The 16598-nt window shown below is 42.4% G+C and overlaps 1 protein-coding gene across 1 annotated transcript in view; it reads right to left on the reverse strand.

The window, feature by feature from the left end:
- Window positions 1–1920: 1920 nt before the first annotated feature.
- The window catches only part of LOC143805920 (cytochrome P450 2G1-like), a 41094-nt gene continuing 26416 nt past the window's right edge, over window positions 1921–16598 (reverse strand). The window contains exons 6-9 of the mRNA XM_077285679.1: window positions 9110–9251; window positions 7586–7773; window positions 7034–7175; window positions 1921–2943 (exon numbers count right to left, since the gene is read on the reverse strand). Coding sequence (XP_077141794.1) covers window positions 2762–2943; window positions 7034–7175; window positions 7586–7773; window positions 9110–9251 — 654 coding nt within the window. The 3' untranslated portion in view covers window positions 1921–2761. The remainder of the gene's footprint in view (window positions 2944–7033; window positions 7176–7585; window positions 7774–9109; window positions 9252–16598) is intronic.

Consider the following 16598-nt stretch of genomic DNA (forward strand, 5'->3'; position numbering starts at 1 on the left):
CCGTAACCGGGAGCCGTTGTACCTAAGAATGCGCGCTTGAAGGGCCTTAGATGAAGTCACTGCGCTCTGATTGGTCGCGTAGCGGTCGCGTGACTGCTACGCGACCAATCACAAAGCCGTGACGTCACCTAAGGTCTTTCAAGCGCTTGAAAGACCTTAGGTGACGTCACGGCTTTGTGATTGGTCGCGTAGCGGTCACGCGACCGCTACGCGACCAATCAGAGCGCAGTGACCTCATCTAAGGCCCTTCAAGCGCGCATTCTTAGGTACAACGGCTCCCGGTTACGGCAGTAACCGCCAGAGGCCGCCGGAGAGGTGAGTATATCCCTATTTTTTATTTTAATTCTTTATTTTACACATTGATATGGATCCCAGGGCCTGAAGGAGAGTTTCCTCTCCTTCAGACCCTGGGAACCATCAGGATACCGTCCGATACTTGGTGTCCCATTGATTTGTATGGGTATCGGGTATCGGGTATCGGTATCGGATTAGATCCGATACTTTGCCGGTATCGGCCGATACTTTCCGATACCGATACTTTCAAGTATCGGACGGTATCGCTCAACACTAATTATGATAATTGGGTGCAATAAATCTTGGATCACACCGACCTCATGGGACTCAGCACTTCGGGCCATTCAATGACCACTCTGGCCATTGGATAGTCTTTAGCATCGCCGTGAATGCAGCAGACAACCACCTTCTTCCCAGGGAAGAAGCTTACTTGTCTCCTGTTGTGCCAGCTGCTGTTGCTAAAGCTGTTGCTGCTCCTGGAATTGAACCAGGCGCTTGATTAGGTCCTTTATTTTATCTGACCACTGTTCAAACCCTATAGCCGCATTCATCCAGGGCATGCAGCTTATCCACAGCCATCACACTTGCTTCCTATGAATCTTGCCCGCACTTCTAACATCCTCCCATAGGGGTGGAGCCGCATATTCATCACTGTAATGAGCGCTACCACGTGACTGCTCATACAGGACAAGCTGTGGCGCTGAGGGGAAGCATCGCGGGAGCTGGGTGAGTATTTTAATGCCAGTGGGCGGGCGCACAAGGGGTGGGAGGCGGGAGCTGACCAGGAACTTTATTTTTAAAACTAAAAAAATATAAAAAAAACATGATTTTTCATTCCTTCTCTCCAGCGAATGCTGCTGGGGAGAAGGAATGAATGGCGGCTTCAGCACCACACGCAGGGGGGACAGCGCTTAACTCTAGCACTGTCCGTGTGGTCCTCAGTCAGCACACGGGCGGCACATGGCTGACACACGTGTGCCACACTGATGTGCCACGTGAGCACATGGACACACGGATAACTCCGGTACCGATTTTTCCGGTACCGGAATTATCTGGACGTGTGAGACTGGCCTGACTGACGCCACCACTAGGGGGCGCAATCACTAGGGGTCAATGTCCTAGGAGCTGGCGGCTGTCTAAAGGCCCCCATTGGCATTCATTTGGAGCTTCACAGTAGATATTTGTATACTTCCAATATTGAAATTCGGCAGCGTATAGACCAAGTGATCAAATGACTGCAATTAAAAGTAACTCATTGGCACTAATAAATGCAAAAAAAAAAAAAAAAACCTCAACAACTTTGAAATCACTTCTCTTTCCACTTTTTTTTTATAAATAATTTAACTAAAATAAATAAATATGCTTATTAGGTATTGAAGCATCCATTCTAATGAAACATAAAACTAATTAACCCATAAGGGAAACACTAAAGAAATATTGAAACACCATTTTTTTTTTTTTTTTTTGGTTACCGCTCTTCTTTCTTAAAATGCATTGAAAAGGGATAAAAATATTGTGTGGACGCCCAAATGGCACTATTTAAAGCTACAGCTTGGTATACATAAAACAAGGCCCTCACATTCCTCCATCAACACAAAAATACATATGTTACAGATCTCAAAAATGTTAACACAAACCATATTTTATTTATTTATTTTTACAATTTTTTTGCATAATTTTAAATTCACTAAAACCACTATCCTAGATAGCTTATCACGGTAATCATACTGTCCTGGGAAATCAGGTTTCAATGTCACTTTTACAGCACAATGAATACTGCTAAAATGAAACTCAAAGAACAATGGCAAAATTACATTATTTTTATCCATTTCAACATTTCTTTACTGTTATTCAACACCTTGTATAGTAAAATGGCACCTTTTAAAACAGAACTTGCCCTGCAAAAGATAAAATCTTGTACAGCTTTGTCAATTGACTAATTAAAAAGTTATGGCTCTTGGAAGAAGAGGAGGAAAAATGAAATTGCAAAATTGAAATTTGGCTGCGACCTTAAAGAGAATCTGTCAGCAGAGTTTTTGCTATGTAGGCCTGATTCCTAAGATGTGTCACTTACTGGGCTGCTTGATGCAGCTTTAGTAGAATCCCTGTTTTATTTTCTGTAGATCTAGCAGAGCTCAAATACTGAGCTGTGTATAACCCCGCCCACACCACTGATTGGCAGGTTCCTGCGTACATTATAAGAAATCTGCCAATCAGTGGTGTGGGTGGGGTTACACAGTATTTGGACTGCCGTGCACAAGAGACCTAGTCCTTAAGTGATAATCTCCTGCTGATAAATCACTGATTGTGTCGAAACTACAGCAAGCTGCTGAGTAACTGACACATCTCTGGAATCAGGGTATTTGTCCCTGTATTATGCAGCTTTCAGAGTAAATAGTGAAAATCCAATGACAGATTCCCTTTAAAATGTTAACATAAAAATCTGATATAAACATTAAAGTCATGCTTAACGTGGAATAAAGGCAAGTTTGAACAGTTTTGGAAAGTTTCCCAACCCAGAAATCTCCGGAGTGATATCCAAGTCCTGTGGAGGAACCGGTGATTTCAGGCTGAAGTTTTGCAATATGGTGATTAGTATAATAAACATCTCAACTCGAGCCAGATTTTCTCCCATGCAAATCCTCTTACCTGAGCAGAATGAAAATGAAGAGCAGCAGTCACAATATTATAATGCAACTCAACATCTATAATAACCAGGACATAGGCGATTTCTGCCATGTGGTGGGAAAGGAGTAGACAACAGCAGTCATGGTCCAAGCTAAAAGTCAATGTCCACCTTCTAGCATCACGAACCTTGTTCAAACATTGTATGTGGGTAATTTTATAATATATTTTCCATTTAGGGCTTCTTGCTTTAATTTTAATAAAATCACTGCTTTATTTGCTGCAGCTCTGCTAGTACTCTCAATGATACCCTCCATCTAAGGCAAGGGTTACACAACCATAAATTCTCACATCCGATAGAATCGGGCAGATTATGCAAAACTCTGATCAGAGTTCGATAATAGTGTGATCATCTTGTGCTCCGATTCTCTTAGATGAAGAGAAGATGGAGAGAAAAGTTCTCCATCCTCTCCCTTGTGTGTGTTCGTGGAAATTTAATCGCACTCAGACGTCATCCAAGTGCAATCAATTGATTTCCACTCACTCATTGACTTACACGGTCGGGTGCGATCCGAATTTCTGATGAAACTCAGACATATTGTGATTTTTTTCTTCGTTTGAGTAAAATAATTGGATATGTGTGCAGCCCTATAGACTAACATTAGTCCGAGTGCCATCTTTTGTTTTGTCACATAGCACTCAGACTGAAAATATGGTCATCTGCACCTGGTCTCTCTAGCCTAAAATGGAGCTTTTTACAAACACTGCACATTGACATTAAGCTGCAATCAGTGGTGGGCGATAAGGATGGTTGAGCTTTTGAACATGAAGAACTACATGGCGCGAGTCCATTTTTGAGAAGACTAGCAGATCTGCAGCAGAAATAACAGAATTTTTTTATAAAACTACAGCAGCAGTGAGCAGACTAAGCAACCTATTGCTGAAATCAGGATTTCTTCCCTTACTTCAAAAGGGGTAGCAAAAATTTAGAGATGGACAGACCTTTTGAGACCTACTTAGGCCGGCGTCACACTTGGCGTAAGACAATACGCCACGTATTATACGTCCGTACTACGGCCGTAATACGGAGAAATGTTCCCAAAATATTGTTCCGTAGTCAGGGTGTGTCAGCGTATTTTGCGCATGGCATCCTCCGTATGTAATCCGTATGGCATCCGTACTGCGAGATTTTCGCGCAGGCTTGCAAAACCGACATCTAATGGATTTATGTGCTCAAATGTTCGGGAAAACATATATACAGTATATATATATATATATATATATGTCATTGAGACACATATATATATATTCTGTATTTAGATTTCATTCAGCGCGATATCTGTGAAAAGTCGGTAATTCAATTGCCGGCTTTTCATTTCTCCTTCACAAACCCGACAGGATATGAGACATGGTTTACATACAGTAAACCATCTCATATCCCCTTTTTTTTTGCATATTCCACACTACTAATGTTAGTAATGTGTATGTGCAAAATTTCAGCGCTGTAGCTGCTAAAATAAAGGGTTAAATGGCGGGAAAAATTGGCGTGGGCTCCCGCGCAATTTTCTCCGCCAGAATGGTAAAGCCAGTGACTGAGGGCAGATATTAATAGCCAGGAGAGGGTCCATGGTTATTGGCCCCCCCGTTGCTAAAAACATCTGCCCCCAGCCACCCCAGAAAAGGCACATCTGGAAGATGCGCCTATTCTGGCACTTGGCCACTCTCTTCCCACTCCCTGTAGCGGTGGGATATGGGGTAATGAAGGGTTAATGCCACCTTGCTATTGTAAGGTGACATTAAGCCAGATTAATAATGGAGAGGCGTCAATTATGACACCTATCCATTATTAATCCAATTGTTTGAGAGGGTTAAAAAAACACACACACATTATTAAAAATTATTTTAATGAAATAAACACAGCGGTTGTTTTAATAATTTATTGCTCTCTCAATCCATTTGCAGGCCCTCGCTTGGAAAAATAATAAACACACAATATACATACCCTCAGCTGAACCGTCATGTCCCACGATGTAATCCATCTGAAGGGGTTAAAATAATTTACAAGCAGGAGCCCTGCTAATGCAGCGGTGTGCTCGTGCTTGTAATTCCCCGGCGAATGAATGAAATGTAGGTCATTGACCTACATTTCCTTCAGTCGCGGTGATGCGCCCCCTGGTGGATGTCCTCATATGACCTGGAGCGTGGGAAAAAGTTCCCAGGCTGCAGTTCATGAGAACATCCAGCAGGGGCGCATCACCGCGACTCAATGTAAGTACAGATCCAGCTTTCCTTTCAGCACCCGGGGATTACAGGCAAGAGCGAGTTGTTTATTGCAGCTCGTGCCTGTAATATTAGTTAACCCCTTCAGATGGATTACCTCGTGGGACGTGATCGGACATCAGAAGGTATGTATATTGTGCGCTTATTATTTTGCCAAGCGAGGGCCTGCAAATGGATTGAGAGAGCAATAAATTATTAAAACAACCGCTGTGTTTATTTCTTTTAAAATACTTTTAAATCATGTGTGTGTGTGTTTTTTTAACCCTTTCAAACAATTGGATTAATAATGGATAGGTGTCATAATTGACGCCTCTCCATTATTAATCTGGCTTAATGTCACCTTACAATAGCAAGGTGGCATTAACCATTCATTACCCCATATCCCACCGCTACAGGGAGTGGGAAGAGAGTGGCCAAGTGCCAGAATAGGCGCATCTTCCAGATGTGCCTTTTCTGGGGTGGCTGGGGGCAGATGTTTGTAGCCACGGGGGGGGGGGCCAATAACCATGGACCCTCTCCTGGCTATTAATATCTGCCCTCAGTCACTGGCTTTACCATTCTGGCGGAGAAAATTGCGCGGGAGCCCACGCCAATTTTTTCCGCCATTTAACCCTTTATTTTAGCAGCTACAGCGCTGAAATTTTGCACATACACACTACTAACATTAGTAGTGTGGAATATGCAAAAAAAAAGGGGATATGAGATGGTTTACTGTATGTAAACCATGTCTCATATCCTGTCGGGTTTGTGCAGGAGAAATGAAAAGCCGGCAATTGAATTACCGACTTTTCACTAACACCGCTGCGTATTTCTCGCAAGTCACACTGCTGGTCCGTGTGGAATCCGTATTTTTCTCGCACCCATAGACTTTCATTGGCAAATTTTTTGCGCAATACGCTGACAAACGCAGCATGCTGCGATTTTGTACGGCCATAGAAAGCCGTATAATACTGAACCGTAATATACGGCTGATAGGAGCAGCCCCATTGAGAATAATTGTGCCGTTTATTTTGCGAGTTTTACGGACGTAATTTCTGCGCTCTTACGTCCGTAAAACTCGCCAGTGTGACGCCGGCCTTAAAGGTAACCTGTAAATAGACTGAGGCTGTCCAAACCACAGGATGCATGAATTGGAGCCTGGCTTCACGATTGAAGTTAGGTTTGTTCTACTCTGAAATGATGTGGATTTTCATAGAGAAGATAGTTTGAAAAGATGGATGAGATCTGACTAGTAGGCTTCTTTGTTTGCACATGTGGAGAGACTTGTTAATCAACTGGTCCAGTCTCTCCCTATGGTTCCTAATCGTCTGTTCAAACTATGTTATCTCTGAAACTCCTAAACATTTCGGAATAAAACATGCAGATGGGTTTTGATATTACCCATGACTCGGGCAACATGAATCTTATAATTTTCCCTTTAAGGTAAGATGCCTAATATAAACTAGAAGGACACAAGGAGCCCACTAAATTACTCAACGAAAGGCAGAAATTAGACAGTCTAATAGATATGTGAGATTAATCTCCCCCTCATCGTCAACCAGGCAGCAGTCGAATCAATAGAAACTTCTGGACTTCCAAGAACATGGAAATTACATATGACAATCTCTTAGAGATGCAACTTTCATCCTGTGGAGGGAAATTTAGTACAGAATCCTTTAGATTTTTAGCAAACGCCAAAATTCCAAGAAATCTGTTCTAGAAACAATTTTTTTTTCTTAACTCAATTTTTTTTTACCCCTGAACCCAAACCTAAGCTTTAATGATAAAATTCCAAAAAACCTCTTCCATTTTACTTCACTCTACAAGATGCCTATGTTATATGTAAAACTTTTACCTGCAGCGAGAGGGATGAAGGCATCATTCTTTTTAAATTGACCATTTTCATCCAGGAAATTTTGCGGGTTGAATTCATTTGGGTATGGAAAGTGAGTAGGGTCTTTAAGCACTGAGGTCAACATTGGATAAACATTGGTGTTCTGGAAATACAGACAGTATAGCTTATGAAGGAAAACCCATTACTGTCTACTAGTGAAGAGCGAGTGTACTCTTTACTCAGGTGATCTCCGAGTATTTCGGCGTGCTCAAAGATTTCGTTTCTGTCTCGGTAGCTGCATGATTTGCAGCTGCCAGACAGCTTGAATACATGTGGAGGTTGCCTGTTTGTTAGGGAATCTTCACATGTATTCAGGATGTCTAGCAGCTGCAAATCATGCAGCTACCGAGACAGGAACTAAATCTCCGAGCACATCCAAATACTCGGAGGTCACCTGAGCATGCTCGGGAAATCTTGAGTAACGAGTATACTCGCTCATCACTACTGCCTACCCAAAGGTTTTTACTTTTGTACCAAAATTAAAGTAAACTTTTGAATATTTGGGATACCCACCTTAGGAATGGAGTACCCTCTGTAGGTAATGTCTTTTGTCGTTTTCCGTGGTAAACTCATCGGAAGTAAATCTGTGAACCTTTGTATTTCATGTATAACAGCATCAGTGAACGGCATCTGGCTCTGGTCTTGCATCTTGGGGCATTGGTCTCGACCAATCACTTGGTCAATTTCTTTGTGCACTTTTTCTAATTGTAATGGGAAATTCAAATAATGTATATGACATGCTTGATCGAAATCTCTCTCGGTTGGTGCCCCCATACAAATTAGATCGTCAGCGAAACCCACCGCTACTGAGTGGTTCAGCCGACATTAGTCTAATGTGTATGAGGGCCTTCACTCAGGCATTTAAATACTAAATTGTTTATATTAATCAGTAGCAGAAGGGAGATCTCCTGCTACCACACCGTCAACAAGTGCACACTGTCTGGTCTCAGGCCATGTGCACACGTTCAGTATTTTTTGCGTTTTTTTTCGCGTTTTTTCGCTATAAAAACGTGATAAAAACGCAAAAAAAAATGCTTACATATGCCTCCTATTATTTACAGTGTATTCCGCATTTTTTGTGCAAATGTTGCATTTTTTTCCGCAAAAAAATCGCATCGCGGAAAAAAAAGCAACATGTTCATTAAAAATGCAGAATTGCGGGGATTCCGCACACCTAGGAGTGCATTGATCTGCTTACTTCCCGCACGGGGCTGTGCACACCATGCGGGAAGTAAGCAGATTATGTGCGGTTGGTACCCAGGGTGGATGAGAGGAGACTCTCCTCCACGGACTGGGCACCATATAATTGGTAAAAAAAAAGAATTAAAATAAAAAATAGTCATATACTCACCTTCGATGGCCCCCGGAGTGTTCCCGCCTCTCACCGCTGCATGCTGCCGCTTCGGTTCCTAAAGATGGTGTGGTTCAGGACCTGCAATGACGTCGCTGTCTTGTGATGGGTCGCGAGACCGGTCATGTGACCGCTCACGTGACCGCGACGTCATCGAAGGTCCTGAACCACACCATCTATAGGAACGGACGCCGCTGAGGATATCGGCTGTCTGCAGAGGGTGAGTATAACCATTTTTTTATTTTTTTTATTATTTTTAAACATTATATCTTTTACTATTGATGCGGCATAAGCAGCATCTATAGTAAAAAGTTGGTCACACTTGTCAAACACTATGTTTGACAAGTGTGACCAACCTGTCAGTCAGTTTTCCAAGCGATGCTACAGATCGCTTGAAAAACTTTAGCATTCTGCAAGCTAATTACGCTTGCAAAATGCTAAAAAAAACGCGAAAAAAACGGGAAAGAAACGCAAAAAAAAAAATGCGGATTTCTTGCAGAAAATTTCCGGTTTTCTTCAGGAAATTTCTGCAAGAAATCCTGACGTGTGCACATACCCTCAGAGACGGCATTGACATCACTTAGTGTAGGCGCACCTGGCAGCCAAACAGGTACAATCAACCATTTCCTGTGTTAATATCTAGGCTAAATAAAAATCATGAAAATGCTAGAAAGGTCTTTACCTACCAAGGATTTGGGGGTATTTCATAAGAAGAAGTAGAGAATAGGTCAGGGTTGTGCTGATAGTCTCCACCCCAGCAAAGAAAATCTGTAAAGTACTGTTCAATAAATTGTTCATATGAAATTCAGTTTTTGGATTAGTATTTTCCTGTGAAGAAAAGAGGAAAGACATTTACATCTACATTATACTGTAGCCTATTATTATTTGTCATATTATGGCCACATTCACACAGTTAGTTTTTGGTCACTGTTATACATTAATATTTGTAAGCCAAAATCGGAAATGGAACAGAGAATAAGTATGATGGAAACACATCACCACTTCTGCATTTTTCATCCACTCATGGTTTTGGCTTACAAATACTGAGGTAAAATACTTGCCAAATACTGGACGTGTGAATGTGGTCTAAGGCTTAGGTTAGACGCTGCACAGCGTTTTTTTGGTTGCTTTACCCATCGTGTGGCTAAAGAACACGAGGGTACTGCAGCTGCAGCAAGCAAGTTGTAAAAAATCCAAAAAGGTTGAACTTCTTGCAACTTGCTTGTCATGGTCGCAGTATCGTCGGAGGGCATAATAAGTAAGATGCCACATTTTATAAAATATTTGTAGCTAACATTGCTCATGAAAGGTGAAAGCAGCTGAGCTGGCAGTGTACCAGGCATATGACAAGAAACCGTACGAGTTGCAATTGCAGATCTATGCTCATTAGTTCATAGTTGGGTCATACATTATGTACAGTATATAAGGAATTCTTATTTTTATGCTATGGACTTAAGGGCAAAAATAAAATGAAGAGGTAGATGAAATGAACAAATGTGTTTCCATATTATCATCTTTATACTGCCCACTGGGGCATTTCTAGACTCCTTGTTCTCTCAGGAAACACATGTAAATCATTCACGAAAAGAGTATGAAGTTATGTTTTGCATTTAAAGCATCTAATGAGCATGTGCAGAGGTCATTGTACAGGAGGAGGAGGAGGTGAGCTGTGACATCACCTATTGTGAATGGCGGATCCTGTGTTATCTACTGTATATAGAGGTGTTATCAGTCATTATACAGGAGGAGGAGGAGTGCTGTGACATCACCTATTGTGATTGGTGGATCTTGTGTTATCTACTGTATATAGAGGTGTTATCAGTCATTGTACAGGAGGAGGAGGTGAACTGTGATATCACCTATTGTGGATGGTGGATCCTGTGTTATCTACTGTATATAGAGGTGTTATCAGTCATTGTACAGGAGGAGAGGAGCTGTGACATCACCTATTGTGAATGGTGGATCCTGTGTTATCTACTGTATATAGAGGAGTTATCAGTCATTGTACAGGAGGAGGAGGTGAGCTGTGACATCACCTATTGTGAATGGTGGATCCTGTGTTATCTACTGTATATAGAGATGTCTTCAGTCATTGTACAGGAGGAGGAGGTGAGCTGTGACATCACCTATTGTGAATGGTGGATCCTGTGTTATCTACTGTATATAGAGGTGTTATCAGTCATTGTACAGGAGGAGGAAGTGAGCTGTAACATCTCATATTGTGAATGGTGGATCCTGTGCTATCTACTGTATATAGAGGTGTTATCAGTCATTGTACAGGAAGGGGAGGAGGTGAGCTGTGACATCACCTATTGTGAATGGTGGATCCTGTGTTATCTACTGTATATAGAGGTGTCTTCAGTCATTGTACAGGAGGAGGAGGTGAGCTGTCACATCGCCTATAGTGAATTATGGATCATGTGTTATCTACTGTATATAGAGGTGCTATCTGTCATCATACAGGGGGGGAGGTGAGCTGTGAAATCACCGATTGTGATTGGTGGATCCTGTGTTATCTACTGTATATAGAGGTGTTATCAGTCATTGTACAGGAGGAGGAGGTGAGCTGTGACATCACCTATTGTGAATGGTGGATCCTGTGTTATCTACTGTATATAGAGGTGTTATCAGCCATTGTGCAGGAGGAGAAGGTGAGCTGTGACATCACCTATTGTGAGTGGCGGATCCTGTGTTATCTACTGTATATAGAGGTGTTATCAGTCATTGTACAGGAAGGGGAGGTGGTGAGCTGTGACATCACCTATTGTGAATGGTGGATCCTGTGTTATCTACTGTATATAGAGGTGTTATCAGCCATTGTGCAGGAGGAGAAGGTGAGATGTGACATCACCTATTGTGAATGGTGGATCCTGTGGTATCTACTGTATATAGAGGTGTTATCAGTCATTGTACAGGAGGAGGAGGAGGTGAGCTGTGACATCACCTATTGTGAATGGTGGATCCTGTGTTATCTACTGTATATAGAGGTGTTATCAGCCATTGTACAGGAGGAGAAGGTGAGCTGTGACATCACCTATTGTGAATGGTGGATCCTATGGTATCTACTGTATATAGAGGTGTTATCAGTAATTGTACAGGAGGAGGAGGTGAGCTGTGACATCACCTATTGTGAATGGTGGATCCAGTGTTATCTACTGTATATAGATGTGTTATCAGTCATTGTATAGGAGGAGGAGAAGGTGAGCTGTGACATCACCTATTGTGAATGGTGGATCCTGTGTTATCTATTGTATATAGAGGTGTTATCAGTCATTGTACAGGAGGAGAAGGAGGTGAGCTGTGACATCACCTATTGTGAATGGTGGATCCTGTGTTATCTACTGTATATAGAGGTGTTATCAGCCATTGTGCAGGAGGAGAAGGTGAGCTGTGACATCACCTATTGTGAATGGTGGATCCTGTGGTATCTACTGTATATAGAGGTGTTATCAGTCATTGTACAGGAGGAGGTGAGCTGTGACATCACCTATTGTGAATGGCGGATCCTGTGTTATCTACTGTATATAGAGGTGTTATCAGTCATTATACAGGAGGAGGAGGAGAGCTGTGACATCACCTATCGTGAATGGTGGATCCTGTGTTATCTACTGTATATAGAAGTGTCTTCAGTCATTGTACAGGAGGAGGAGGTGAGCTGTGACATCACCTATTGTGAATGGTGGATCCAGTGTTATCTACTGTATATAGAGGTGTTATCAGTCATTGTACAGGAGGAGGAGGTGAGCTGTGACATCACCTATTGTGAATGGCGGATCCTGTGTTATCTACTGTATATAGAGGTGTTATCAGTCATTATACAGGAGGAGGAGGAGAGCTGTGACATCACCTATCGTGAATGGTGGATCCTGTGTTATCTACTGTATATAGAAGTGTCTTCATTCATTGTACAGGAGGAGGAGGTGAGCTGTGACATCACCTATTGTGAATGGTGGATCCTGTGTTATCTACTGTATATAGAGGTGTTATCAGTCATTGTACAGGAGGAGGAGGTGAGCTGTGACATCACCTATTGTGAATGGTGGATCCTGTGTTATCTACTGTATATAGAGGTGTTATCAGTCATTGTACAGGAAGGGGAGGAGGTGAGCTGTGACATCACCTATTGTGAATGGTAGATCCTGTGTTATCTACTGTATATAGAGGTGTCTTCAGTCATTGTACAGGAGGAGGAGGTGAGCTGTGACATCGCCTATAGTGAATTATGGATCATGTGTTATCTACTGTATATAGAGGTGATATCTGTCATCATACAGGGGGGGAGGTGAGCTGTGACATCACCAATTGTGAATGGTGGATCCTGTGTTATCTACTGTATATAGAGGTGTTATCAGCCATTGAGCAGGAGGAGAAGGAAGGCTGTGACATCACCTATTGTGAGTGGCGGATCCTGTGTTATCTACTGTATATAGAGGTGTTATCAGTCATTGTACAGGAAGGGGAGGTGGTGAGCTGTGACATCACCTATTGTGAATGGTGGATCCTGTGTTATCTACTGTATATAGAGGTGTCTTCAGTCATTGTACAGGAGGAGGAGGTGAGCTGTGACATCACCTATTGTGAATGGTGGATCCTGTGTTATCTATTGTATATAGAGGTGTTATCAGTCATTGTACAGGACGAGAAGGAGGTGAGCTGTGACATCACCTATTGTGAATGGTGGATCCTGTGTTATCTACTGTATATAGAGGTGTTATCACCCATTGTGCAGGAGGAGAAGGTGAGCTGTGACATAACTATTGTGAATGGTGGATCCTGTGGTATCTACTGTATATAGAGGTGTTATCAGTCATTGTACAGGAGGAGGAGGTGAGCTGTGACATCACCTATTGTGAATGGTGGATCCTGTGGTATTTACTGTATATAGAGGTGTTATCAGTCATTGTACAGGAGGAGGAGGTGAGCTGTGACATCACCTATTGTGAATAGTGGATCCTGTGTTATCTACTGTATATAGAGGAGTTATCAGCCATTGTGCAGGAGGAGAAGGTGAGCTGTGACATCACCTATTGTGAATGGTGGATCCTATGGTATCTACTGTATATAGAGGTGTTATCAGTCATTGTACAGGAGGAGGAGGTGAGCTGTGACATCACCTATTGTGAATGGTGGATCCAGTGTTATCTACTGTATATAGATGTGTTATCAGTCATTGTACAGGAGGAGGAGGTGAGCTGTGACATCACCTATTGTGAATGGCAGATCCTGTGTTGTCTACTATATAGAGAGTTGTTATCAGTCATTGTACAGGAGGAGGATGTGAGCTGTGATATCACCTATTGTAAATGGTGGATCCTGAGTTATCTACTGTATATAGAGGTGTAATCAGTCATTGTACATGAGGAGGAGATGAGCTGTGATATCACCTATTGTGAATGGTGGATCCTGTGTCATCTATTGTATATAGAGGTGTTATCAGTCATTGTGCAGGAGGAGAAGGTGAGCTGTGACATCACCTATTGTGAATATTGGATCCTGTGTTATCTACTGTATATAGAGGTGTTATTAGCCATTGTACAGGAGGAGGAGGAGGTGAGCTGTGACATCACCTATTGTGAATGGTGGATCCTGTGTTATCTATTGTATATAGAGGTGTTATCAGTCATTGTACAGGAGGAGAAGGAGGTGAGCTGTGACATCACCTATTGTGAATGGTGGATCCTGTGTTATCTACTGTATATAGAGGTGTTATCAGCCATTGTGCAGGAGGAGAAGGTGAGCTGTGACATCACCTATTGTGAATGGTGGATCCTGTGGTATCTACTGTATATAGAGGTGTTATCAGTCATTGTACAGGAGGAGGAGGAGGTGAGCTGTGACATCACCTATTGTGAATGGCGGATCCTGTGTTATCTACTGTATATAGAGGTGTTATCAGACATTATACAGGAGGAGGAGGAGAGCTGTGACATCACCTATCGTGAATGGTGGATCCTGTGTTATCTACTGTATATAGAGGTGTCTTCAGTCATTGTACAGGAGGAGGAGATGAGCTGTGACATCACCTATTGTGAATGGTGGATCCTGTGTTATCAACTGTATATAGAGGTGTTATCAGTCATTGTACAGGAGGAGGAGGTGAGCTGTAACATCTCATATTGTCAATGGTCGATCCTGTGTTATCTACTGTATATAGAGGTGTTATCAGTCATTGTACAGGAAGGGGAGGAGGTGAGCTGTGACATCACCTATTGTGAATGGTGGATCCTGTGATATCTACTGTATATAGAGGTGTCTTCAGTCATTGTACAGGAGGAGGAGGTGAGCTGTGACATCGCCTATAGTGAATTATGGATCATGTGTTATCTACTGTATATAGAGGTGCTACCTGTCATCATACAGGGGGGGGGAGGTGAGCTGTGACATCACCTACTGTGATTGGTGGATCCTGTGTTATCTACTGTATATAGAGGTGTTATCAGTCATTGTACAGGAGGAGGAGGTGAGCTGTGACATCACCAATTGTGAATGGTGGATCCTGTGTTATCTACTGTATATAGAGGTGTTATCAGTCATTGTACAGGAAGGGGAGGTGGTGAGCTGTGACATCACCTATTGTGAATGGTGGATCCTGTGTTATCTACTGTATATAGAGGTGTCTTCAGTCATTGTACAGGAGGAGGAGGTGAGCTGTGACATCACCTATTGTGAATGGTGGATCCTGTGTTATCTATTGTATATAGAGGTGTTATCAGTCATTGTACAGGACGAGAAGGAGGTGAGCTGTGACATCACCTATTGTGAATGGTGGATCCTGTGTTATCTACTGTATATAGAGGTGTTATCCGCCATTGTGCAGGAGGAGAAGGTGAGCTGTGACATAACTATTGTGAATGGTGGATCCTGTGGTATCTACTGTATATAGAGGTGTTATCAGTCATTGTACAGGAGGAGGAGGTGAGCTGTGACATCACCTATTGTGAATGGTGGATCCTGTGGTATCTACTGTATATAGAGGTGTTATCAGTCATTGTACAGGAGGAGGAGGTGAGCTGTGACATCACCTATTGTGAATGGTGGATCCAGTGTTATCTACTGTATATAGAAGTGTTATCAGTCATTGTACAGGAGGAGGTGGTGAGCTGTGACATCACCTATTGTGAATGGCAGATCCTGTGTTATCTACTATATAGAGAGGTGTTATCAGTCATTGTACAGGAGGAGGATGTGAGCTGTGATATCACCTATTGTGAATGGTGGATCCTGAGTTATCTACTGTATATAGAGGTGTTATCAGTCATTGTACATGAGGAGGAGATTAGCTGTGATATCACCTATTGTGAATGGTGGATCCTGTGTTATCTATTGTATATAAAGGTGTTATCAGTCATCGTACAGGGGGAGGAGGTGAGCTGTGACATCACCTATTGTGAATGATGGATCCTGTGTTATCTACTGTATATAGAGGTGTTATCAGCCATTGTGCGGGAGGAGAAGGTGAGCTGTGACATCACCTATTGTGAATGGTGGATCCTGTGGTATCTACTGTATATAGAGGTGTTATCAGTCATTGTACAGGAGGAGGAGGTGAGCTGTGACATCACCTATTGTGAATGGTGGATCCAGTGTTATCTACTGTATATAGAGGTGTTATCAGTCATTGTACAGGAGGAGGAGGTGAGCTGTGACATCACCTATTGTGAATGGCAGATCCTGTGTTATCTACTATATATAGAGGTGTTATCAGTCATTGTACAGGAGGAGACTGTGAGCTGTGATATCACCTATTGTGAATGGTGGATCCTGAGTTATCTACTGTATATAGAGGTGTTATCAGTCATTGTACATGAGGAGGAGATGAGCTGTGATATCACCTATTGTGAATGGTGGATCCTGTGTTATCTATTGTATATAAATGTGTTATCAGTCATCGTACAGGGGGAGGAGGTGAGCTGTGACATCACCTATTGTGAATGATGGATCCTGTGTTATCTACTGTATATAGAGGTGTTATCAGCCATTGTGCGGGAGGAGAAGGTGAGCTGTGACATCACCTATTGTGAATGGTGGATCCTGTGGTATCTACTGTATATAGAGGTGTTATCAGTCATTGTACAGGAGGAGGAGGTGAGCTGTGACATCACCTTTTGTGAATGGCAGATCCTGTGTTATCTACTATATAGAGAGGTGTTATCAGTCATTGTACAGGAGGAGGCT

Source organism: Ranitomeya variabilis, chromosome 2 (genome assembly GCF_051348905.1).
Source record: "Ranitomeya variabilis isolate aRanVar5 chromosome 2, aRanVar5.hap1, whole genome shotgun sequence".
In the NCBI taxonomy this organism is placed as follows: domain Eukaryota; kingdom Metazoa; phylum Chordata; class Amphibia; order Anura; family Dendrobatidae; genus Ranitomeya; species Ranitomeya variabilis.